Source organism: Terrapene carolina, unplaced genomic scaffold (assembly GCF_002925995.2).
Source record: "Terrapene carolina triunguis isolate 2854851 unplaced genomic scaffold, T_m_triunguis-2.0 Scaffold231, whole genome shotgun sequence".
In the NCBI taxonomy this organism is placed as follows: Eukaryota; Metazoa; Chordata; order Testudines; family Emydidae; genus Terrapene; species Terrapene triunguis.
In genome coordinates this window covers 16,578,695-16,604,957 of record NW_020664582.1, presented here as the reverse complement: position 1 = coordinate 16,604,957, position 26,263 = coordinate 16,578,695, and the positions used below count along the sequence as shown (strand labels likewise).

The window sequence follows — 26,263 nt, the reverse complement described above, 5'->3', positions numbered from 1 at the left end:
GAGGGCTGGGCCCGGCCAATGGGGAGAAGGGAGTGCTCCACCAGTGTTGCTGAGGGCAGGGCCTGGTCCATGAGGGGGCTGCTCCGGTGTCACTGAGGCCTTAGCACGTAATGTAAGGCACCCGTCCCCTTGGTTTCTTGGAGAGTGTGTGACCCGCAGCATGGAGCTGTACAAACTGGAGCACACGCCCAACCTGGAGACCTCCGGGTCCTGCCGGACCAGCAGCAGGATCTGCTCGGTGTTGATGAAGAGAGCCCAGCAGGGGAAGCAGCAAAGCAGCAGGATGAGGGTGCCACGCTGCAGGATGGTCCCCACCCGCTTCATGTTCTTACCGCCGTACGTCTGGAAAACAAGAGGTTAAATCCAATGGCATCCTTCAGCCACGCTCTCCACCTCCGACCCCTGGACTGCACTAAAAGTCTGCGGGGTCCATACAGGAACTGCACAGGAGTGTCGGGCGTCACCCACTGCCTATTGTAGCACAGGGGCATGTGAGGACTGGGATCCTTCAGTATCCATGCAAAGCAGGTAGGATGTGGTTTTTAGGGTGGTCTAAGACAGTGGTTCTCAAGCAGGGGTACATGTAGCCCTGGGGGTACTCAGAGGTCTTTCAGGGGGTACACCAACTCGTCTAGATATTTGCCTACTTTTACAACAGGCTACATAGAAAGCACTAGTGAAGTCAGTACAAACTAAAATTTCATACAGACAGTGACATGTTCATACTGCCCTAGATAGTATAGTATAATATACATATACTGAAATGTAAGTACAATATTTATATTCCAATTGATTTATTTTATAATCATGTGGTAAAAATGAGAAAGTCAGCAATTTTTCAGTAACTGTGCTGCATTTTTATGTTTGATTTTTGTAAGCAAGTAGTTTTTAACTGGGGTGAAACTTGGGGTACGTAAGACAAATCAGACTCCTGAAAGGGGTACAGTTGTCTGGAAAGGTTGAGACCCACTAGTCTAAAAGCTGCTACCACAGTGTGGCTCTCTGACCCCACTTAGTGGCTTATGAGTCTGTTACAGCCCTGGAGTTAATGGACCTGATCCTTTTGCTACAGGAGTAAGAGGCTCATATCTTTAGATCTAGATTGTCCTGGGAGAACATTGCCGTCTCATTCTGCAGAAGCATGACATGTGATTGATCCTTGCGAGATGAAGAGCCACATTGGACCCGGATGGAGCTTTGAACTGCATGTTCTAGGGCATCTAGGTAATTGCTTAGACAACTGAGTCATTCCTTGGTATGATCCTTTCATAGGATCTGCTCACCTGGGTGTCCTGAAGGGCAAAACCTATGGAGTTTGGAATTTCTAAGGGTTCAGCTACTTGGCTCTGACTCTTCCAGAAGCTCAGACACCAATTATGACAGCACTGTGCAATATAGGCGACTCTATTCAGCCAGTGTCTTTAAAAAACCACATCATCTCTAAAACAAAGAGATCAGAAACCAGCAGCTGTTACCTACCTGGGATATTAACGTGTCACATGCGGAAGATAAACCAACCCCCACAGAGATGCCAGTAACATTTATAACCTGGAAATAGTCATAATGATAAAACAACAGTGAAAAAACATGAAAGTGCAATTTCAGACGGTCACAGGTTTCATCTAGGGCTGGGTTTGAAGGCGATGTCAAAGGTCCCCCTCTATCCCAGGCTGCTACCAGCCCTTCAGCTATCAACCCACCGCTCCAACTACCTAGTTACTGTTTGATAAGAGACGTTTAGTATACATGAGCTGGCATGAAAGGATACAACCTATGTAAAGACTCAGAACTAAAATACTTACAGCAATAGCAAGCGAGACGGAGGCCAACTCAACCTTCCCCAGATGGCCACAGAATATAGAGCTTACAATGTGTATCATAAAGACCAGCAACTGGATCAAGGTCTAGAAAGGGTGGAGGGGGAGGAAAAACAGAGATCATGGTGACTGCAGGGTCCAGGGCAGGAATACACTGAGAGGCTCCCTGAGGACACACTCTTCCTGTACTGTGCAAAAGAGAGCGGGCGGGATTGTCCCCATTCAAATGGGTTTAACGAATAACGTTAGAATATTTAAAACAACAAAACCCAACCCCCAGATTAAGCTGGTTTTAGGTTTATCCACCAGCCATTGGAAATTCTCTGCAAGACTCGGCTGATGCAATGACTCTCCGTCACCAACTCGTTTCCTTGCGGTTCTAGCCGGTCCCTGGTCAGCTCAGGGTTAATCACTCCACTTGACGCTCCACGAGGGCTGGTGACATCAGACGGCAGCAGCTCTCGGTGTTTTGGCGAAATCGGCCAGACTCTGATCTCGGCTACATCCGGGTAAGCCCGGAGTAATGCTGCCGAGCCCAGATTGGAACGGGTGCGACGGAGCTGCATTTCGACACCCCAGCCCCAATTTACACCAGAAATCTCACATTTGATAATATCTGATCGGCTCCACGGGTGGGAAGAGTCTTAGTCTAGATGGGCCCCAAGCCGCTGCCACCATTTTAAATGATGAAACTAGCCCTGCTCCATTCCCTTTGGGTCACAGCATCTCCTCAACCACCCCAGAGCAGCCTCCGGCTCGCCTCCTGCTCTATCGTGCGCAAGACACCTGCCCCAAGGCACACGCCAAGAAGCCTTCAGCAGTGCAGCCCGGGGAAGGCTGTGCCTGCACCCACGGATCTCTCGCTCCTTCCAGGAACAGGGGCTTTCCTGCTAGCATCTGTGATGTCTCGTTCCTTTCCCACTCCAAGTGAGCACCATCCACCCGTGTCCCCAGTGCTGGGGGCTTCAACAGTGCCGCACTGTACCCAATCCTACGGTTCCTCCCTTTCCTCTCTCACCCATTCCCCCTTTGCTGATTATACCACAGGAAGCGGCAAGTGGTCATTTCAGCATGCAGCAAAGGGGAGAGGCAGGACCAGGGGATGAACTGAACCAGGGCTCTGAGCCTTGCAATAAGAGGGGGCCTGGACTTACTAGGAGAACCAGTGGACGAAGGGTGAGTGCTGAGCTGAGCTGGGCTGGCCAGCTTGCCTGCCTGCTAAGGGAGGAAGATCCAAGATGGGGCAGGAAGGACGACGAGAGTCAAACCCCCAAATGCCACTTAAAACCTACAAAAGCAGCAAAGAGTCCTGTGGCACCTTATAGACTAACATGTATTGGAGCATGAGCTTTCGTGGATGAATACCCACATGCATCCGAAGAAGTGGGTATTCACCCACGAAAGCTCATGCTCCAATACATGTTAGTCTATAAGGTGCCACAGGACTCTTTGCTGCTTTTACAGATTCAGACTAACACGGCTACCCTCTGATACTTAAAACCTACAGGAGCTCATCCCCTGGAAGTCTGGAATCCATCCAGCAGCCCCCCCCCAGCAAGCAGGATTCAAACCCATGTGACTCAGGGCTCTGCTGATCCAACTTGAGGGGACCCGCCTGCACCAATTCACTGGGCAAACGCAAACCCGGCTATCTCTAGCCCTCCCTCGCCTCACCAATGGCCCCGACAGCACCAGCAGCTTCTTTGCCTCTTCCCAGAAGTTGAATGGGATCAGCTGGCGAATCCAGCAGCTGCTCTTCTGCCCGCAGCCGGAGGATGGCGCGGGCGGGACGATGCTCCTGGCATCTCTGAAGGGGTTCTCATCAGTGGGGCCCGCGAGCTCCATGCTGCCGCTGCTCCAGGGAATAACTAACCCTCTTTTCCTTCCCCGTTGGTTAAACCCGTTCGATTCACCTGACCCGAGCGGGCGACCGTTATGTAACGGCAGCAGAGTGCACTTCAGTCATGGCTGAGCGAGCATACCCCCATCCGCCACCCCCTCTTGCTGGCACAGCCCGAGAACAGGTGATGAGTAAAGTCCCTGGGACACACGGAGGAGGAGCAGGAGCAGGACAGCCTCTAGCAGAGTCGGATACTGTTCTAGGTATGCTTGGTTCTGCCTCCACGCAGGGGGGTGGCCTAGATGACCTCTCGAGGTCCCTTCCAGCCCTGCACATCTATGATTCTATGTCAGGGTGGCATGGACTGCCCTGATGGGGGCAGCTGGAGACAGCAACCTCTGGGGATGGGGAATTCCTGCAACCAGACTGCCTTGTGATGTTGTCTTGCATGCTAAGCAAGGCTGGTACCGGCCCATAATTGAATGGGAGGTCTAAGGACAGAAGAGGTGCTGCAAAAAGTGTCATGGCTGATCTGGAAGGTGGCGTTCCTCTTTCTGAGTCAGTACTCAAGTAAAGCTCCTTAATAAACCCATGGCACTTAGCACAGGTGTCCTGGCCATGGGCTGCGTGCTGGATGCAGTGGGGATATGTGGGCTGAGGAAGGAAAGCGGGATTTGTCCCCTGTGGATTTCACGTTGCTGCCTGAGGCTTTGTCTGCCCTGGCAATTGTTTGTATGGCAGCAGTGCCAGCTGCCCTCGAGGTCCCATTATGCTAAGCGCTGTACAAACACGGTGAGAGAGAGTCCCTGCCAGAGCACTTGTCATCACCAGGAACAAGCTGGAAAGGGAGCGGGAGGTGAAGTGACTTCAGATCAGTGTCAGGGCCAGGAACAGAACCCAGGTTTCTGACTAACAGTGGAACCAGACTGCTGCACAGGCATAGCCAGCACTCTGGGTTTGGTTTGGTTTTTTTACCACCACGCCATCTAGATCTGTGCAGAATAGAATTAGCGGGGCCAGGGGTAACAATGCTGGAGTCCTGTCTACACTGCAGCTTCCACCGGTACTGAACTGTGTCACGGGCAAGCAGCGTAGCCAGTGGAACTTACACATCCTCTGGTTCCACTGAGAGAAGGCACACGTTTTCTGCCATGCTGTTGCTGCTGGGGTCTGACTCCATTGCAATCAGTGACAAAGCACCCAGTGACTTCAATGGATGCAGGATTAGGCCCTTCAAGAGCTGCCCGCCTATTATTTTGGTTGGCTGAGGCTTTCACCTGATCCCTTCCAGTGACGGTTGTGCTGTCCTCTTTATAGAGTCTCGTGGTTGCTCCCCAAATCACCTGGCTCCTAACTTTGGATTAGTCTATCTGCAGTTGGGACGCAGCCCCACACAGAGATCTCTGCTCCTCTCTAACATTGCTTGATTCAGTTCCAAGCTTGCTCACTCCTGCTGAAGGAAACCGTTGTTGCCTTTTAGCCTAGCTGTGTTAATGAAAAACCAAGGCTGGGGGAAGCAGGTCAGAGGTGATGCTGGTCCTATAGCTTGTAAATGTGGCCTCCCCCCATGTTCACAGGGTCAGTGCTGGGGATTTCATTCAATGTATAAGCCATTGTACCCTTACACTGCCTTGCTTTGTTCTCTTGCTTTCCCTGCTAGCTGCAGTTCTACCCCGGCGTTCATCTGGTGAATTGAACATTAATTTAGCATCTGATTTCTCTCTGCGTGAAAGGTTTTGCCTTCTGGGACTTTCTGCATTCAAACAGACTCAGCCTCTGCCAATTTCTTTCCCCCAGTCCTGTGTTAGGATTGCCCTTTAGTCCCTAACATCATTTGTATTCTGGTCATTCTCACAGTGACCTTTGCTACAGGTTACTCATCCATAGACATTTCTTACTGCACAAGTCTGGGCCAGGTAATGGGAGTCCAACTCCCTGTTCCTGCACTGTGGGGCCAACGACTGCAGTGATGCAAAGCGTCTCAGTGCATGAATCACATGCAAGCAAAATTCCGAGCTGACCCCTGCACTACAGTGCAGAGAGGGGCAGGTATTTCTACTACTGTCCCATCTGCCCCTAGGCTGAACCGGGGGAGATGGAACAGCAGTTAGCGTGTCTGCACCCATCTCCAGGAGGGCTACGTTACTCATTGTATATAGCTCAGTGGTTTGAGCATTGGCCTGCTAAACTCAGGGTTGTGAGTTCAATCCTTGAGGGGGCTTTTTAGGAATCTGGGGCAAAAATCTGTCTGCGGATTGGTCCTGCTTTGAGCAGGGGGTTGGGCTAGATGACCTCCGGAGGTCCCTTCCAACCCTGGTAGTCTATGATTCTATTGTTCTGAGTTTAGACTAGATCGAAGATTGACCTGGACGAAGAAGCTGGGAGTTCAGATTAGGTGACGGGGTTTTGTGGATCTCTTCTACTCAAGACTTAGTAAAGCATTTCTTAACCAGCAGTCACTGTAGTTCATCAAACCCTCACACTCACTGGAGGGAGCCAGAGAAGAATCCCAGCACGGTGTCACACACATGGATCCGGTTGCAACCATGTGCCACTTTGTAGTTAGAAAAGCCAGCTAAGCAATGGCAGCTAAGGGCAGTTCAAGACATATTGCTAACACGTGCGCACGGCTCAGTGATGTGGATGCAGCGGCTTAAGGGGAGAGACGTTGGTTTCAGGATGAGCCAGTTTGTTGGAATGGGACTCAGTCTAACGAACTGGAGACCGTTGTATTCGTTTCAATACCAGTTAGCAATGATAGAGCAGGTTTTGCTGCGTGCGTCGCTCTGGCTTGAAAATCCAGAGGAAAAGTGGATTGCTAGTAATGTGTCCATTGGAGTGCATAGCACCAAGTGCATAGTTACGAGATCCAGACATACATTTTCCTGATGATACTTTTCTTGGATCATGCTGGGGTGACTAGAAACTAGTAATATCAGGACAATCTGGAAGCAACCCCTGAAATCAATGAAACAACCTGAATATTTATGCATAAAAATGTACTGGATTCCAAAAGTGTGAAAGAAGATTTCTTTAGGCAACATGCCTGGTGAACGCTAGAGAATGCCACACAAAGTGCGTGTGTCAGTTTGCTCCAGCCATTGCTGGGTGATTCTATAAACCCTTTCCAACAAAGCAACAGTTACCCTCCGTTTGCTTTGTGTTGCATTACAGGAGAGTCCCAGATCAAGTTCTGAAATGTAAAAAGTGCTCTAGTATAACATGGGAGGCACACGGCACATTCAGGGAAAAAACCTCTGTATTTTGACCAAGCAGTGGAACATAAAAAACATGAACAAATACTCCTCAGGATCAGGAAACAGTGAACCATTGGTAACGTTTGAGTGTCTCCGTCAGTGCATCAGTACCCATTCTCTGCAAGTGTTGTACAATCAGTGCATCAGCCGCGTCGGGGACTTGCCCTACTGGCTCCGTCATACTGCTGTAGAAGGGATCAGCAAACATCCCCTATTCAGTATAATTCGTGCAATGAATGCATGAGTGCTGGGCCCTCACCCAACCTGTTAAAACAGGAACAATCAGGGGTCCTAAACAGGACACTCTGACTTCACCATAATGCCAAGAGAAGTGGTCCTTGACGTGCTAGCAGAATGGATGAGCATCCTGTTTCACCCCAGCATCACCCTTCTTAGAGCACCCGACCATGGCCTCGTGCCAAAGTCCACTAATCCCAGTCTTCACACTGCTGTGCCTAGCCATTACCGGTCAGGAGCCGGACTAAAACCCCCACTAGCAGGACTGCAATGGCCACAGCCAGAGCTAGCCCGCGACGGTAGATCAGCTCCTTCCCCGACAAGACCTTCTCTCCTGGAGAGATGGAGCCTGGTGCAGAGTCCTCCTGCCGGATGAGCTGGCGATCTGGCTGGCTCTCGCTCCTGGAGACAGGATCAGGCAAAACCACCACATTCTGGACAGCCGTTTCAACTGTGAAATACTCTGTGTGGCAGATAAATTAGGTTACACGTGGGAGTTTGGAACAGGCAGGGTCTGAGCTGGAAAACAAGCTGCAGAGCTTGAAAGCCAGTGGTTCCCAGCCACTCGCCCCATGGCTGGGACAGACATTGGTGACAGATCATCCTAACACTCCTTTCCTTACCTGGATGAGCCTGGCCTTCGTTTGTCTGCTTTTAGAGAGAGCGGTGTGAGGAGCAGCAGCCGTTGGAGCGCTACTCCAGATGAGGCCATGCAAAACTGAATGGGAAGCAGTGGGCGAGGGCTGGCTGACATAACAGAGGTCTGATTCAGTCCCAGCTGGCGTAGGTGGGAGCCACACTCGGGATCAGGCCCTCTGTATGCCAGGCTAGGTCCCGTCCCTGCCAAAGGCTAGAGCTGCAGCTCTCAATCTCTGTCTTCCCGCCAGGCGAAGGGCCTTGTTAGGCACTGCCTGGGGATGTGCTTGCCTGGAGACCACCACTTAGGGTGGGAGGGACATGTGTGAGCAAGACCACGCTCACACACAGAGGTATTGCTGCTAGTCTGCTACAAGACCATGAAGCTCTGATATCAGTGGGGCCCTGCCCTGCCCCGTTCCAGGGGAAAACCCACCCCCATGCACAGGGTCCATCCTCAATCTGCTGCACTGCTCAAGCTCCCACAGTCCACCCGCTGAATAGCATCGGGCCACAGGGTACGTTACTTTGGCACTCAACCCCACATGTGCCTTATGCAAAACCGGGCTCTTCCTGGCTGTGCAGAGGCGCTGGCTCCATGGAACATGGCAATAGAAGGCACAGAGCCTCTCTGTATTACAGGCATTACTGGCACGTCCTGTTGGCATTAGCTGAGGGGGCATCAGAGAATTGCAGTCCCCTCCCCAAGTCCCAGCCCACAGCCACGTACCTGAATCGCCTGTTTCATCAGCTCCAGCACGACTGGAGGACACTGCTACTGGCTGCTCTTTGAGCCCTGCTCGGATTTGAGCCTAAGATAATAAAAAGAGCGAGGTCAGAATCTCCATGGACCCTGTACAGACAACAGTGCAACCAGCCAGGGACACACGGCAGGATGAACATACCACCAAAAACCCTACCACCATCAAGCCCGACACTAAACACGGTGTTCGCTGTGGGCAGAGGACGAGGGAACAAACCACACGTGACAGAGGTTTAATCATTTTGCCTAATGCACTCAGCTACTCCAGGGATGAGGCAGGAGAAGAGACGGTACAGAACGGGATTGAAAGTTGCCAGAAGAGCAGAAGGGCTTGTTGCGCCGAGAACTGCCCATCCTGTTGATGTTGCAATGGAGACACGTTGTTTAGACGTTCTCTAGAACTAGGAGTCTAATTGCACCTTTGCCATTGAGCTACTGTCTTCAGAGAGTCACTTTACCTCTGACTCTCAGTTTCCCCATCAATAAAATGGGGTTAATGTAGACAATAAAGGAGTTGGGAAGCTTAAGTCATTGAAGCTCCCTTCATCTGAGGCCCTTCACATTTGAAAAGTACTTTGAGGTCCCTGAAAGGAAAGCCCTAGAGATGAGCAGGTAAGAGGAGGAATCACAGGGAATCTTTCCTCTAGTTTCCCATACACGGGAGAAGATCTCCAATCTCAGGAGAGACTTTCAGTGCAGACACAGGAAAATACTGCAAGCCCTGAGAGCTGCAATGGAAAGGAGGGATCACTTCTTAAACTCTTTCAGCCCCACAGCGGCCCCCTAGGCAACCAGGGCCACAGCACTGGACACAGTGCAAGGCCCCACAGAAACAATACTGACAGGGGCCCAAGGTGAGAGCTTGGACGCATCTCGGACACCCTGTCCTGACAGCGCGATCTAAAGCGAAATGGCTCTTCGGTTGGGTGTCTTGTGATCCTTCCAGCTGGCAGGTGACTACTCAGGTAAGCTAATAATGTTATACACACACTCCCACCCAGCTCCACTGATCCTGGAGAGAGCCAGCCTTTTGTTATTCAGGTGTCCTTCCAACCCCTCAGACTCTCCCGAGCTGCCTCCAAGACCACAAGGCCATTACTTCTAATGGGACAATCCTTCAGGCTGGAGACTGTTCTGCAGGGAATAATCTTGCCCTGCCCCAGAGCTAGGCTAGACAGGATCCAAGCTCGGATTTCTAGGTCTTCAGCTGGAACATGGGAATTCCATGATCAACAAGTGACTCTGAACCCAGGACCCTTCTGCTGCCTCCTTTTCAGGTTTATAACCAGTGAACTGCAGGCGTTCACCCCCCAGCAATCCTGCCAGGAAGCAGTTCTTGAACCACAGAACCAGAGGGACAGATTGTGCACTTACACCAGTACAGTACCCTGGAGGGCTGATTTGCACTATGCAAGATTTGACCCACGGTCTTTGGAAGCAACTAGAGAGAGAGTGTGAGTCTTACCTCCTCTGCAGCTTTCTTCCAGTCCATGCGCAAGACAAAAATCAAGAAGGAAAGGGCTTGGAAGAAGATACAGATGGCCATCCCTATCCACAGGCCTGGAGCAAAGGGAAAACCAGGTCAGTGGTAGCACTTCCATAGACTTGAATGGGAATCTGCATTTGACTCCACGTGTCTAGTTGGTTTCCTAATACTTCAGACCTGATCCCGAGATATATAGACATGCACAACTTGGAGTCAAGGCCAGTATCATGGAGTCCCATTAGTAGGCCTGGAAGACCTCCTCCTATGTTAACTGGACCCAACGTTTAGTGCATCTTTTAATCACAGAACAGACACTGTGCCGAGTTCTCGTCCTGCTTACCTGGGTTAGCTCCATAAATTTGAATTTGTGTTACTAAGTCAGCACACAAATACAACTTGATTTCTTTGGAGTTGAACTCCAGTTTTCTGAAGGCAATGGAGAAGAACTTGGCTCAGTGTCCATTCCTTTCAAATTGCTGGACCCAAGACACGACGCAAATGCTGGAGTCGGAGGGAGGCTTCCATCCCTTGGAGGCCCCTGCGGAAAGCAGCTGCTTAGCCGAGCCCAGATTCAGTAATATGTGCAAGTCCCATTGCAGTCATTAGAACTGAAACACATGCGTTGCGGAGTTGGGGCCCTGGGAAGGTTAAACCTGGGAGCAGAAGTGTACGGCTAGTGGATCCAGCTCTCCGCAAGTCGCGGCCAACGGCAAGACTCCTACAGACTTCAACAGGTGCAGGACTGAGCCCAACATAAGCAGTGACAGTCAATTGAACTAGTCAGGATATTCAGCCTCCCTCGCGCTCAGCGCCAGCCACACACGTACCTAGTACCCCGAGCTTGGCGGCGAACATCAGCGAGATTCCAATGGGGAAGCCGATGACGTAATACCCGATGGCATTGGCGATGGCGCCGATCTTCTGTTTCCCGGTCCCTCCCAGCACGCCGCCGCACGTAGCCTATGGAAACATGCACGAGTCAGAGCCATGTTTGCTGGCCTCTGGCATGTAGTGGGAACCTGATGGACCCGGGGGGAGAGGGGAGCTTGGTAGCTATTAATAAGGCAATACTGCAGTGTGAGCCCACAGAGCCGAGAGGGGCTGAAGCCCCATTTCACAAATTTCCCTCCAACGAGGAGATTGTATATAAAGATTCCTGCCTGAGCTAGTATCAAAAGCAGTGGATCAGTGCACATAACATCAAGCTGCCCTCAGATACCAAGAGGTGTAGCAGCTGGTACACCTGTCCTTGTGAGTGTCCTGGATCAGCTATTCTGCATGCAGCAGTGGGCACCCCAGTGTTTCCATGGGGTGGGGAACTGGTGGGTGTGAAAAGATCTGAAAGTACCACACCAATGGCCGTACCTTGGTGCTATCGGGAGATTGTGTGTGCTCAGCACCTCCCAAAATCAGGCCACGTGTTTAGGTGTCTAAATACGAATCAAAGGACTAGCGTAAGTCATCCAAGTTAGGCAACTTTGACTCCAGATTTTTAAACCTTTAGGTGGCAGGAGCTGGGACGTCCTGGTTGTAACAACAAGTGATGGCTACAAGCACCCTGGGGTTTAAAGTGCCCCAGGATGCCACAGGCTGCTGCTTTCAGATGCAGCTGGAGTTTTTTCCCTTTTAATTTTAGCAGATTGCAGGGAAGCGTCAAAGGACCCAAGACAATAGAAAATGCCAGCCAGTTCCAATCAAGAGTATGTAGCTTGGTGCACTAAAATACTCACTGCTATTGCATCAAGCAAGTGGAAGGGAGCAAATATCAGCATCACCTTCGACACCAAGGTAATAATCTCTCTGTTGGGAGAAAGATGTAATGATCAGTCTGGAGCGTGATATAAGCAGCATGGTCTGAACGCAGGGCAGGAAGCAAGGAACTCCTGGTTTCTAATCCTAGCTCGGACACCGACTTGCCGCCACTTATGGACAAAGTCATCAAGAGCCTGATCCAAAGCCCAACAACAATCAGTGGGACTCTTTCTACTGCCTTTAGATCGGGCTGAGTTAGTGGTGCTGTAGTGTTTCACACTGGAACCCATGCTACCCAATGGCTTCCTGTGCTGGGGAGATTCTCTGGGGGGTGGGCTTGCCAGATCTAGGATAACACGCCCCAGCCCCAACTGGCTGCTTCTCATTCTGTCCCTCAGACTCAGCAACTGGAAAACAACAGTTCCAGAAAAGCCCTTTAAGTTAAATAATTGTCTTTGATGGAATCAGATTACCCACTTGTCGCTGGTGAAGATATAGCCCACTACGTCCTTCAAGGATCCCAGAAGGGCACCGACCACCACGGCAAACACTCCTGGAAGACAGTCAAGCAACAGCGGATTTGATCAAGATAGGTACCACATTCTTCTCCTCTCCTGGGCTGCTGTTTGGGACCAAGATCTCTGGGCTGTTGGTAACATGTTTGTTCACTGTTTAATATAGTGGGGGCCTGATCTTCCATAAAGGAGTTTAACTGAGCCTTCTTTACTGAGGAGTACAGTCCAAATAAGGACAGCATGTGACCCACCTTCACAAAGAAATTAAAAAAAAAAAAAAAAGTGACAGTCCCCATTTCCAAGGAATTTGAAGGCTATACTTTAACAGCGACACCCCCCTTTTCCCCAAAACCCTCAACCCACCATCAAAACCCCATTAAAAAAAAAAAAAATCAGCCTGAAATTTAGTAGGGCTGTCAAGTGACTAAATTTTTTAATCACGATTAATTTTTTTAATCGCACTGTTAAACAATGATAGAATACCATTTAAATAAATATATTTGGATGTTTTCTACATTTTCAAATATACTGATTTCAATTACAACCCAGAATACAAAATGTACAGTGCTCACTTTCTATTTTTTTTTATTACAAGTATTTGCACTGTAAAAAAACAAAAGAAATAATTTTTCAATTCACCTAGTACAAGTACTGCAGTGCAATCTCTATCATGAAAGTTGAACTTACAGATGTAGAATTATGTAAAAAAAAAAAACCTGCATTCAAAAATAAAACAATGTACATTTTAGAGCCTGCAAGTCCACTCAGTCCTACTTCTTGTTCAGCCAATCGCTAAGACAAACAAGTTTGTTTACATTTGCAGGAGATAATGCTGCCCGCTTCTTGTTCACAATGTCACCTGAAAGTGAGAACAGGCGTTCACATGGCATTGATGTAGCCAGCATCGCAAGATATTTACATGCCAGATGCGCTAAAGAGTCGTATGTCCCTTCATGCTTCGGCCACCATGCCAGGGGACATGCGTCCATGCTGATGACGGGTTCTGCTCAATAACAATCCAAATAACATGGACCGACGCATGTTCATTTTCATTATCAGAATCAGATGCTGCCAGCAGAAGATTGATTTTCTTTTTTGGTGATTCGGGTTCTGTAGTTTCCGCATCCAAGTGTTGCTCTTTTAAGACTTCCGAAAGCATGCTCCACCCCCCATCCTGATCAGATTTTGGAAGGCACTTCAGATTCTTAAACCTTGGGGTGAGTGCTATCTTTAGAAATCTCACATTGGTACCTTCTTTGTGTTTTGTCAAATCTGCAGTGAAAGTGTTCTTAAAATGAACATGTGCTGGGTCATCATCCGAGACTGCTAGAACATGAAATTTATGGCAGAATGTAGATAACACAGAGCAGGGGACATACAATTCTCCCCCAAGGACTTCAGTCACAAATTTAATACATACATTATTTTTTTTAACAAGCATCATCAGCATGGAAGCATGTCTTCTGGAATGGTGGCCGAAACATGAAGGGACATATGAATGTTTAGCATATCTGGCATGTAAATACCTTGCAATGCCAGCTACAAAAGTACCATGCAAAGACTGTTCTCACTTTCTGGTGACACTGTAAATAAGAGGAGGGCAGCATTATCTCCTGTAAATGTAAACAAACTTGTTTGTCTTAGCGATTGGCTGAACAAGAAGTAGGACTGAGTGGACTTCCAGGCTCTAAAATTTTACACTATTTTGTTTTTGAGTGCAGTTATGTAACAAAAACAAAATCTACATTTGTAAGTTACACTTTCAGGATAAAGAGATTGTACTACAGTACTTGTATGAGGTGAATTGAAAAATACTATTTCTTTTATCATTTTTACAGTTCAAATATTTGTAATCAAAAATAATATACACTTTGATTTCAATTACAACACACAATCCAATATATATGAAAATGTAAAAAAACATCCAAAATATTGAATACATTTCAACTGGTATTCTATTGTTTAACAGTGCAATTAAAACTGTGGTTAATCACGATTAATTTTTTTGAGTTAATCGCTTGAGTTAACTACGATTAATTGACAGCCCTAAAATTGAGGTTGGACATTAGGAAAATCTTCCTAACTGTCAGGGAAGTTAAGCACTGGAACAAATTGCCTAGAGAAGTTGTGGAATCTCCATCATTGGAGGTTTTTAAGGCAGGTTAGACAAACACCGGTCAGGGATGGTCTAGATAACTTAGTCCTGCCTCTGCCTGTGGGGTAGACTCGATGACCTATCGAGGTCTCTTCCAGCCCTACATTTATTTGAGTCACAGCAACATCCAGTACAGGTATAATATCAAATTTAAAAGGGAGACTCTAGATTGTAAATTCTCAGAGGCGGGGATTTTAAAGTGCTTAGCACATATTGTTGATAGATTGGAACAAATGGCTGTAATTTAGGCTTCATTAAAAAAAACCTGTCTGGGGCAGGGTACAAAACCTAGTATCGGCAGAAATGTTTTTAGGGTCAGATTTTCAAAAGAGTTGAACAATGGCAAATTCCTCCCCCAACCCCTACATGAAAAAAATCTTGCTGCAGTTTTGCATCCGCCGCCCTTTTGAAAATCTGCCCTTTAATTATTTTTTTTGAACAGTGAGAGGATTGTCTCCCATTCCCCTTAATTTAAGAAGTTCTCTTCTATGCTGGAGCACTGCCTCGCTGCACAAGCCCTGTGCTGCTGGGTTAGGCCCAGACAGGGGAAGCGGCTATGAAGAGAGACCAGTCTAGTTTAATCAGCTGCAAACTGATATTACACAGCGTCACCAATGGTGAAAAGAAAATTAAGCCTTTGTAACAGAGTAGTTAACAGGGAAGGAATTTTTCTCCTCTTGGTGCTGTCCCCTTAAGGGCCACCAGGAAAACCTCACTCCAGCAGGCACTGGAGAGAGAACATGCCCACCTGTGCACAGCAGTGCTGTTATACAGGACTTCTTTGCCTGCTCTGCATTGCCCGCTCCCAAGGCGTTGCCAACTCGGACCGTGGCAGCCACGCTGAAGCCCAGTGGCACCTAAGCACGAGGAAACAGATGAGACCATGTGTTTGTGGTTGGAGTCTGTTCGACCATGATCATGACAGGACGCCAATGGCTGGCAGAGCCTGCAACAATCCTTGCAGGAAGGATCGGTACAAACCAGCATAACTTGCACCCTGTCACCTCTTCATACTGTCTATGACCCTCCCAAGCTATCTGTGCCCTGGGGTAAGTACTGCAGCATGCTGGAAAGGCAGCAAGTCCTCACTGATTTGAAGAATTTTCCTGCTGGGTTTAGCATCCATGACTGTTGGAGTAATAGCACAGACATAAGGGAAGTGCGACAGGCAGGGGCTGCGCTAGCTTCTTCAATGCACCAATCAGAGGCAGCACCCTCTTATTCCAGACCTGTAGTGCCTCCCATGTCAGTTCTGCGAACGCACCTCAGTCCTGATGTGCATTAAAAAGCCCCTGCCATTCCAGACCTCGGAACCACCCACCACAAGCCTCGGGTTCGCCAATACATCTGAGCCTCGACAGGCAGCAGCCCCTGCTATGCCAGTCTTCTGCTCCCTGCCATGGCTCTGCCAACCCTCCTCCGTCTTGCAGTGCCACTTGCTATTCCAGTCTTGGGACCCTCGAGTTCTCGATGCGCCTCGATCCGGACACGAAGCGTGTCTCACAAGCTCGAGCTCTTACCATGTATGCTGCAGTGAACAGTTCGTAGATTACTGACTGTGTTCCCAGCTCCACCATGCTGATCAGACCTAGGAAAGAGGCACCGCTTTTGTTTTGCAAACGAGAATGAAAAGAGACCCTCACTCCTGGGGGAAAACATTAATGGGTTGTGATCTGACAGCAGCCGTGGAGGATCAGCCTATCAAACCCAGGAGAGGATGACAGGCTGGAGTTGCCTCTGGGGGCATCATGAAGGTCTGCTCAGCCACCTGGGATGGTCCCCAAAACAGCACGAACAACGGGAGACCCCTGCTAACGTGGGGAAGGGAACAGGCATTCGTAGAGGGCTCTTTCACCTGCAAGAAAGCTCCCAATCTCAAAGGTCCACCACTCGATACACTTCATGAGCATGCCGGGCACGGCCAGCTGAATGAAAGACCCCCAGTCCTGGAGACATTCCCTGGTCCAGCCTGCAACAACAAGCAGGGAGAGATAAGGAAGGTGGAGTAACTGCCTCCCTCGGTCCCCGCAGGACGCTGGAGTTGTAATCTCCACAGGCGGCAGCTCAGCATGACAGAGGAGAGCAGCCACGAGCCCCACAGTAGAACTCCATGGGCCCCAGTCCAGCCATTTCTGCAGTCCCATGCGTTGGTGTAACGTGCTCAGAGTGATTGAACTCAGGGCCATGCTTAGGCATGAGCCAGAGGCCACAATCCCCCCCACACTCCACGCACTGTGCATGAGTCTCAGATGAAGAGGCTGAGGGGAAATCCTCTGGCAGCAGCTAACACGTTTGCACCTTGAATACAAAATCTACCGGACTGGCTTCCGAGGCATCAGAAACCAAGGCCAGGCTCCCCTCTGTTCTAACAGCCGCAGGACCAGACTAGTAACATATAACAGGACGGAGACCTACGCTACCTCCCCAGGTCTTGACGTGTATTTTCTTCCACCACACGTACAGGAAGAGGAGAACAGCCTGGGTGTATTGGGAAACAGTGTTGGACCAGGCAGAGCCCCTGCAGAGAGAGGTTGAATGGTTACAAGGGGCACGTCTCTATTAAACTGGGGATCATTCCCTCCCCCACCCCTGTGTATTTACTCTGCATGGATTCAAAGAACAGGATAAGCCGGCATTTTATCAGGCTTGAGGCAGGGGAAGCTTTTGCACACAGCTCTGCTAATGCACTGGGAGTGATATGCAGAACCCGCCCGCTGTTCCAATCCTGGCTCTCTCCAGCCGCAGCTTTCCCAATGCACCTGCATGCTGAGCGGTAGCCCCTAGTTAAACCATAACTCAGCTCAGCAAGGCACCCGCGTGTGCAATCCGGTCACACATCTTGGCAAGCATGTGTGCCACTGCCCTGGACCGAATGGACTCGCCTGTGATGAAGTGTAGCATCATGATGGCCTGCTAGGGGCACACGGCCCTCAATAATAGTGATGCCAAACAGGCGTTTCCATTGGCAATCATGGCTGATTCAATTCTCTACAGGCTGGGTGCACCCACGGACAGAGACCAGCGCTACCAAGTCAGGGAACACCCATGAGAGAGCAGCAGCCCTGGGCTGGGCAGGTCCCAGGATCTTTGCTAAAACCCAGCGACCAGGAGTCTCTGGCCCCGTTCATACTCACACTACTCCCAGCTTCAGTGCATACAGGAAGAAGGCGTTCATGGCCACGTTGAGGAGATTGGCTGCAACACCCGTCACGATCTGAGGCAAGATGATTGCCTGGAAGGGAGAGAGAGTGTCTTTGAAAGAGAGTTTCCCAAGTGCCACAGCCGGATCCCCGACTGCTGGGACCAGTTTAGGAACCCAGCAGCCATTTCTAAGTGTAACAGCATCATTTGGGAGGGAATTAAGCCACCTACAGGGCCCCCGGAGGCAGCCAGGCTGATATCTCCTGACCAGACAGAGTTTTCAGCCAGGTCCAGCTGAAGGCAAGATAATGCTGAAGGCGAAGAGGAGACCTGAAGGCAGCAGAACCTGCCATTTGGGAGGCCAACACTGAAATCAAGGATTAGTGCACAAAAGTTCCTAAGCGGACGGGGATGGGACTGGGCCTTCCATCACCCGCTCTCTCTCTCCACCCCTCAAAGGCCCTGTATTGGACAGACTCATCTCTCCAGCCAACGAGGCCTCAACAGCTCCCTTTGGAGCTCACCAAAGCAGCTCTGACCTTGAAAGAGGGACAGCGAGTGCCAGGAAACACTGAGCTCCCAACATCATAGGGGACAAATCCTCTGCCGTGTTTCCCAGGCTGTGCCTCCAGCAGGGAGGGAATGAGCTGTGACCCTCTGCTTTCGCGATGGTCAGAAAGACACGTTTCAATCTATGTCCCACAGTCCAACTGGTTATACAACTAGCAGGAGCCCTACCTGGCTTTGTAAATATCTTGTCTGCAGCTGGTACAGAAACGCTGCCTGCAAGACAGAGAGAGTTAGGTTCCATTTCATTAGAGCCACCTTGAGGACATACAGGGCTTCCCACAAATTGCTTTTTACCATAACTTAGTGGGGATCCAGGGATTAGACACCCCACTATCAGTCCTGGGGCAGGCGTGGGTTACAATTAAGGTCACAGACAACAAGATTCCTCTCTTCTTCAACCACCCCAACTCCCTGTCCAAAGCACTGTGACATGACCAAATACACTGCAGCAGGTCCCTACGCCCTGCTTTGTTTTAATGCTTCTAGTTCAGCTGCTGAGCCCTTAATGTTAGCAAAGTTCAGCCATTTGTTTTCCCTTCTCCCCCTCACTGGCTGGGTGTCTTGCTCTCCTGCTGTTTGGAGCAGTGCCCTTTCCTCAGTTGGGCACCGAACATTTCCTCTTACGCAGGGATGAGGTGATGGTCTCTGAACTGCAGAGAGACCTCCTGGGCCTTGCCATTCAGGATGAAGGAACCCAAGAGCCTCAGAGAAAGTGGACAGAGCATGGACTTATGAACAGACTGTGCTCCAAAGCCCCAGAACACATCTAGTAGAACGTGGTACTCAGATGGCCAGGAAGGCACTTTGTCCAACCCAGGCCTGTTCTGACCCCTTGCCATGTGCCTGGCAGCTACTAATGTGTGTGAAATCAAGCAGATTGCAGGTGCCTCTATCGCTCACGGAGACCTCAGGTCCCAGTGCTCCTAGGAGATAATTTAATATGCAAAGGTGCTGCCTGCAAAAACTACAGATTCCAGCATGCAACGCTCAGTCTGAGTGACAAGAGGGAAGGTTGCATGGTAGGACCTGTAGTCTCGGGGGGCTGCACCTCTGTATTAAAGATTAAGATAAAGTGGGGCACATTGTCAAAACCCCATAAGTCACACAGGCCTCTCGTGTTCTGCGGAGCAGGGAGCACATCCCGTTACCCAGAAAGGTAAAGTGCACAATAACCTTAGCCGCAACTTACGGGAAGGGCTGGGATAAAGATCATCACGTAAATCTGGGTTAACCTGGAAAAACAATATGATTTCCATCCAGTTAACAGTACAGTAAGAGAAGAACCAAACCAAGCAAGTGTGCACTCAAAATCCCCCTCGGCTTTCTACTATATGTCTTTGCCTGGTAATCCACCAGCAGCCCGGGGCTCCTTGCACACAGGGACAAGTATGGGACAGACACTATAAGGTAAGTGACTTGGAAAATTGTATGTTGTCTAAACAGGTCTTTCTCTTAATCCAGTGCTGGAGAAGGATGCTGGAGTGAAAGCCCTGGCGACAGCAGTCTTCTCAATGCAGAGAGCAGGTGTAGCAGGGCATTAGCAGTGTAGGTGCTCCTATCCCAGCAAGCTGACTCAGTCATGACCTGGAAGGGACAGAGGGGCATGGAGTCTAAGTGGCTCATTCCACTCTGCTGATCTGCTAAGAAGGGAGGCAAGTCTGGTTCTTTGGCTCCCAGACTAACTAAACAGGGCTTGTGGGGCCTGTCGTCACCACTCAGGGTCTCCTGAAGTCCTGGTGTGGACTCCACAATCACGGAAGGGCCTGCCGACTATGCTGGAGTGGTCGTCAGGATCAACAGGGGAGTCAGAATAGGGGCAGAGCCTGAACTGCTGAGAGGCAGGAACAGGATGGGATTAGATATCACGCTAGACCTGGAGACTTCCGGGTCCTGTCTGAAGAGCAGCAGGATCTGCTCGGTGTTGACGAAGAGAGCCCAGCAGGGGAAGCAGCAAAGCAGCAGGATGAGGGTGCCACGCTGCAGGATGATCCCCACCCGCTTCATGTTCTTACCGCCGTAAGTCTGGGGAAGAGAAGTGGTACCAAGAGGTGAGTTATCTGTGGCAAGAGGTGTATGAGGAAATAGGGTTAGATCAGTGGTCCACAAACTTTTTACCTCATTTCACCCCCCCTTACCCTTGTCTGTGCTCCCCTCCAGCCCCCCCAGAGCCAGGAGCGGGGCCGTGGCTCCGGGTGGGGAGATGCAGATGGGTAAGGAGGCCAAGGTTTCGGCCACAGCTCGGGCACGGGGCCAGCAGCAAGGGCAACAGCTGGGGCGCAGGGCCGGCAGCCAGGCTGGGTGGCTCTCCCTCCCTGCCCCCTCCGCCCTCCCGAACGTTCCTTGGTGCCCCACAGATTGGGGACCTCTGGGTTAAATAAATGTGGGGGAGGGGAGGTCATTTAACTGACCTTGCTGCAATGCAAGACTTTATAAAAAAGGCCCCAGGCTTGTCACCAGGGTAAGAGATGGTCTGGTCAGCAGGTCCCAGCAGGGACTGTCAACAAATTACATATGGGCCAGACCAAGATTCACCAACGCCAATAGGAGTCTCTTAACCTCAAAGGATTTGGATCAGCCCCATACGTTGCTAACCCCCTACATTTGGTGGGGGCAGCCCCCCAGGATCTGCAGCGACGGGGGGAGGAGATGTGCTCTGAGGACCAAACGGGAAGGGTGAGATGATTGTCAGTTCTCAACCCTCCTTCCCCCCCACATCCCCAGAAGGAAAACCTCTACAGGCGCAAGACACAACCAAAGGGAACAAGTAAACGAGCCGGCCATAAGGCAGTTCCCCACCTGGGACATTAGGGTGTCGCATGCTGATGCTAAGCCAGAGCCAACTGAGATGCCGGTAACATTGATAACCTGGAGATGAGAGCACAAAGAGACAAAGCAACCAATCAGGGAAGGAGGAAGCTCAGGCTGCCAGGCAGGCTCAGAAAAAGAGCAGCTGTATTTTTTCCCCCAACTGGATGGAGGTGCAGTGGTGGTTTCAGTGCCTATTTTTTTAGGCTTCCAAACTTGTGTATAGATAACAGCATATCCTCTTGTTACCAAGGAGAAGCACCAAATTTAGTGGAAGGGCTATATTTAGTTGCAAATCGACACGTTTAATGGTTACTAACTAATGAGAATAAGCCTTTCTTTCAAAAATGAACTAAAAAAGTACAATGCAAAACAAGACTGAAATAGATTATTTTAACTGAGGTTTCCTGCTTGCGGATTTAAATACTGATTAAAACTGGTGATTTAAATCACTGTGATCCATCCATCTCACAACTGAAATGTTTAAGGGAAAACAGGATAATACGTACGGATACAGCAAGTGTCACAGCATCTAGCTCAGCTTTCCCCAGATGGCCACAGAATATGGAGCTGACCACGCTGATCAGGAAGATCAACAACTGGGATAGGAACTGGGGTGGAAAGAAAGGAAGTATAAAAATGAGAAGGAAGCCAGTCAGACATGGGGTTAGGCTGGAACAGTGGGGAGGGTATTTCATAAACTGATGCATTCAAATGAAATACTTTAGAATTAATCCCAGAATAAAGTCAGTTTGATTTTGTCTGTGTTAGTGTTACAGTAATACTTAAACCCAGTTTGCATGTGTGTTTATATATTACAGTAATACTTAGTATAGTAGGAAGACAGCCTGAGACACAAGCCCTTGTCAGAGGCCTGGTATGAAGCCTAAGGCCTGAACTAAAGTAGTGGTCAAGCTTTAGGCCTCATACCAGGCCTCTGATACAAGAGCTTATAGTCTCAGGCTCTCTTCCTACTACACTTAGAAGCCCCAATGGAGACCACAGCTCCACTGTCCTAGGCTCTGCATACACATTGTAAGAGAGAGTTCCTGACCTAAAGAGCTTACAGTCTGGCAAGACACAGCGACAATCGGAACGGAAGACCCGTCAGGTGCTGCAAGATTTTTAAACCTTACTGTTGCCTGCCCTCCCCCCAGTGGGCAGCGTGGATGTTCTAGTCCAGTGGTTCTCAAGCAGGGCTACGTGGAGGTCTTCCCGGGGGTACATCAACTCATCTAGATATTTGCCTAGTTTTACAACAGACTACACAAAAAGCACGAGCAAAGTCAGTGCAAACTAAAATTTCATACAGACAATGACTTGTTTATACTGTTCTATGTACTGTACACTGAAATGTAAGTAAAATATTAATATTTCAATTGATTTATGTTATAATTATATGGTAAAAATTAGAAAGTCAGCAATTTTTCAGTAAGTGTGCTGTGACACTTGTGTCTATTTATGTCTGATTTTGTAAGCAAGTAGTTTAAGTGAGGTGAAATTAAGGGGTACACAAGATAAATCAGACTCCTGAAAGGGGTAAAGTAGTCTGGAAAGGTTGGGAACCACTGTTCTAGTCTATCGCCTGGCAGATCTCTTCTCTGGGGTTTAAACTCTAAGCTTTTGCTCCAGGAGGTAAATGTATCTACAGAGGAAAGGGCAAAACAGGCAAAAAGATTGCACCAAGTGTTTAAACTACCTTTATAACTACTCATGAGACTAGTAACTACTACCTAACCACCATATTGTCCACCCCACGGCTGGAGGGGGCAGCAATACCCTAGTTCTTGGTCTGGAGAGCATGTGATAGGGCTGAAAGATGGAGGACTGTCGCCACACCATTGGTGCCCACTCTCCCCTAGCCCACTGGAAGTCCCTCTGTGGATGCCCAGTGGGGTACAGAATCCAGGCAGAGAGACAGGGCTGAAAGGAAGGGGAAGATTATGACAGGATTATACTCCTGGGCCTTTGTTCGTAAATCTGCAATTTGGAAGCCACCAACCTCCCTTTACCCCATGGGGAGCCTCTGGCAACACAGTACCTGCAAGAGCCAGACCTAGTACAAAAGCACAAGGGTTGTTTTTCTGTGACTCTCCCATAATCCACTTGTTTAGCAGGGGGACTTCTCAGCTAGCTCCCCAAGGATGAAACCCCCCTCATGATGGAAGACTTCCAGCAGGACTCAATGAGTTCAAACTAATAGAGAACCCCAGCCACTCAGTGAGTAATCTGCCTGCGGACACATCCTTGCCCTCAGCAGCATCCCAGCCACGTGTCTGGGCAGGAGCTCGCTTGAAAATGTACATTTGTTACTTTTGGCTAAATGTGGAGCCTGTTTTTAACACAGCCTCTGTGTTTTGCACTTAATTGTTACAGTGTTTGTGCTCAGAGGGGGCCTAGAATAACTCTGGGAACACATGTCGGCGAGGCACATGCCACAACAAAAACAAAGGCCAGTGTTCAGAAGTTGTGAAGGCGCAGTGTTGGACTCAACTACTGTTTGACACCCCCCTCAGCACTTGGTCTGAAACGTCTCAGAAGACAGTGAATAACAGAATTGTGCCTCGGTGAAGATTTTCAGTTAATGTCGATTTGCCAGCTAAACACAAGAGCCTGCCTCAAGTCACAAGATTCGGGTCTAGGTTTCACACACGCCAAGGTTCAAGGGGGTTTGGATCCACTGGGCTGGTTCAGGCCCCATCTCTAATTAAAACCATTTTTTGCTTTCATTACAGCAGGGCCTTGAGTCCTCAGCAGAGGCTGGGAATCCTGTTGTACTAGGCGTTGTCCAAACATAGTGAGAGTCCCAGCCCCAAAGAAATTCCAATCTAAATAAGACCAGATGGACAAAGGAAGTGTTATCTCTATTTTACAAACAGGAAAGGAGGCACAAGAGAAAGTAAGGGCCAGCCTTTCAGAAGAACTCAGCACCCACTGTGCTTGAAAATCTCCCTCTGATTGTGGGTGCCAAGCTAAATGACTTGTCTAAGGTCACACAGGAACGTTTGCAGCAGAGTCGGAAATTGAATCCATGTTTCTCAAGCTCCAGTCTAGTGCCAGATTGTCACTCCTCTCTTAAGGCAACACTCTGATCTTCCCTCTCATAACACCTCATCTTCCAACAGCGCCAACGTCGGTCCAAGAACAACATCACGAGAGGATGGAATCCTAGTCACACATTTCTTCCGGGGCAGAAACGACACGGAGAGGGTAGCCTGGGTCAGCACCAAAGGGAGAGAATGGCAGAACAGTGCCCCAGTCCCAAAGGCCTAGGACTTAGGGAGGAGAAGAGGCCCGGGGACCTGAAGGCCTGTTTGGCATCAGCCAGAATGTACCCTCATCTATCTTTGGTTTTTAAGGAACTGCCCACGAGAGATGAAGTGAGGCAACTGACCCCGGGATCCCCTTGAGACAGAGCAAAGAGCAGAAGCAACCCAAAGGGTTCTGGGCCATTGATGCTATGAGGAAAGGAGAAACATGTGACTGGCCAAGCTAAAGAAAAGGATACAGAAGGGATAATACTAGAGGATTTACATCCTTGCCATTACTGTTGTGATGAGGCAAGATGGATCCAAGTAGGACAATTTCCTTGGGAGCCAACTGATGCCGAGTGCTGCTGCCCCGGGACCAGGTCTGCGCCTTGTGCATCAATCTGCAGAAAACCAAGCCCTCAATTCTTGGCGTGGTCCAAGAAAGTAACTTGGATGTTCCTTGCACCTGGATCCAAAGGCAATTGTACTAGGCACGAGTCTGATCTTTGGACACTGCTGTAACGCAAACATTGATTTTTTATTTCTTGGTTTGCTAAGGAGCCTTGACCATTGAACTAAATCATGGATCATTTAAGCAGTGACAAGACAGGGCAGTCCTGGCAGACAGCAAGTGACACCAATGTAACAAAAAGAATTTAACCCACAGCCTTTCAAAGGCGAAGATACTTTTATCTGTCAACCCATTAAAACTGGCCCTTTTAAGGCACGTCAGACTTGCATATTTCTTCGCACTCACTGTTTCTTTTAGGGGGAAATTGTAAGCTTCAGGATCATCTTTCAGCAACTGATTCCCTGTGGCTGTTGCTTCCCTAGCGGCATTTTCTGCCTCCATCACAAGAGGACACATCCTGCTTTAGCAGGGAATGCCAAGACCGGCACCGACCTCCAGCAAAACGGGTGAGCTTTCCCTGTCCTGGTTTGGGGGTGACTTTAACCACTGCAGTCCCCCCAACTCCTTGAGGGCGGGAGAACTCAACCAGACCCCAATTTCCCTCAGTTCACCCCACATCAGCTCCACTCTAGCCCCTCGCTCCTTACAGAAAATCCCCATCCGGATACCGCCTAACCCCTTCGCCTCTTTCCTGCCCCAGCTCCCCAACTCTTCTAGGGGGACACCCAACCAGACACCCCCCAACCAGCGCCCCCCTGCGGCTGCTCAGAGCCGCAGCTCTCCCTTCCCCAGCCCCTGGGCGAGAGCCCCCGCGGCAAGCCGCCTCCTTACCACCGGCCCCCCGATCTTGGCCAGCTCCTGGGTCTCCTGCCAGGCGCCCACGGGCAGGAGGCTGCGGAGCCTCCGCCGGCAGGTTCCCCGCAGCGAGGCGGGCTGGGCTGGGCGCGTCGCGGCGGCGAGGCCGGGGACTCCCTCCATGGCCGGGGAAGGAGCGAGGTCCGGGCGGCCGTGTTTATATAACTGCAGCCGGGAGCCTCCGCCGCTTTCCCGACACCGGCACCTCCCTCCCCGCCTCTGGCTCTGACGGAGCCGGGGGTCCCGGCTGGGAGCGGGGTCCCCGGGCCGCGAACCCCACCAGCCCCGGGAGATCCCCCCCCGGAGGGTCCGGCCACGTGGGGGAGGCTCCGCTGCTGGGACCCGCCGGGCCCGACCTGGCCACGTGCGGGAAAGTCCTCCCCCGCCCCGGCCTGCAGGCGCCCGTCCCAGTTCCCCGGCTCCGGGCAGGCGCCGCCGCCACCAGGGGTCTGTCACTGCACCCCAACCCCAGAGAGACCCCGTCCCCCTCGGCTGTCACTGCACCCCAACCCCAGAGAGACCCCGTCCCCCTTGGCTGTCACTGCACCCCAACCCCAGAGAGACCCCGTCCCCCTTGGCTGTCACTGCACCCCAACCCCAGAGAGACCTCGTCCCCCTTGGCTGTCACTGCACCCCAACCCCAGAGAGACCCCTATCCCCCTTGGCTGCCACTGCACCCCAACACCAGAGAGACCCCATCCCCCGTGGCTGTCACTGCACCCCAACCCTAGAGAGACCCCTATAACTCTTGGCTGTCACTGCACCCCAACC

At 50.2% G+C, this 26,263-nt stretch overlaps 2 protein-coding genes across 2 annotated transcripts in view; both read right to left on the bottom strand.

Moving 5' to 3' along the window:
* LOC112114495 (multidrug and toxin extrusion protein 1-like) overlaps positions 1-3,662 on the bottom strand; it is a 13,979-nt gene extending 10,317 nt beyond the window's left edge. The window contains 4 exon segments of the mRNA XM_026656565.1: positions 189-342; positions 1,480-1,548; positions 1,803-1,904; positions 3,492-3,662. Of these exon segments, the coding sequence (XP_026512350.1) occupies positions 189-342; positions 1,480-1,548; positions 1,803-1,904; positions 3,492-3,662 (496 nt within the window).
* Positions 3,663-6,924: 3,262 nt separating this feature from the next.
* Positions 6,925-25,780, bottom strand: SLC47A1 (solute carrier family 47 member 1). Its single transcript, XM_026656564.2, has 17 exons — positions 25,469-25,780; positions 21,484-21,585; positions 20,966-21,034; positions 20,043-20,191; positions 19,359-19,401; positions 18,338-18,382; positions 17,593-17,690; positions 16,879-16,976; positions 16,314-16,427; positions 15,979-16,046; positions 15,207-15,315; positions 12,266-12,341; positions 11,767-11,836; positions 10,864-10,996; positions 10,016-10,110; positions 8,518-8,599; positions 6,925-7,614 (listed from the first exon to the last, which is right to left on the bottom strand). The coding sequence occupies exons 1-17, from the start codon at positions 25,613-25,615 to the stop codon at positions 7,370-7,372; spliced, it is 1,743 nt and encodes a 580-aa protein (XP_026512349.1). The 5' UTR covers positions 25,616-25,780; the 3' UTR covers positions 6,925-7,369.
* Positions 25,781-26,263: the final 483 nt, after the last annotated feature.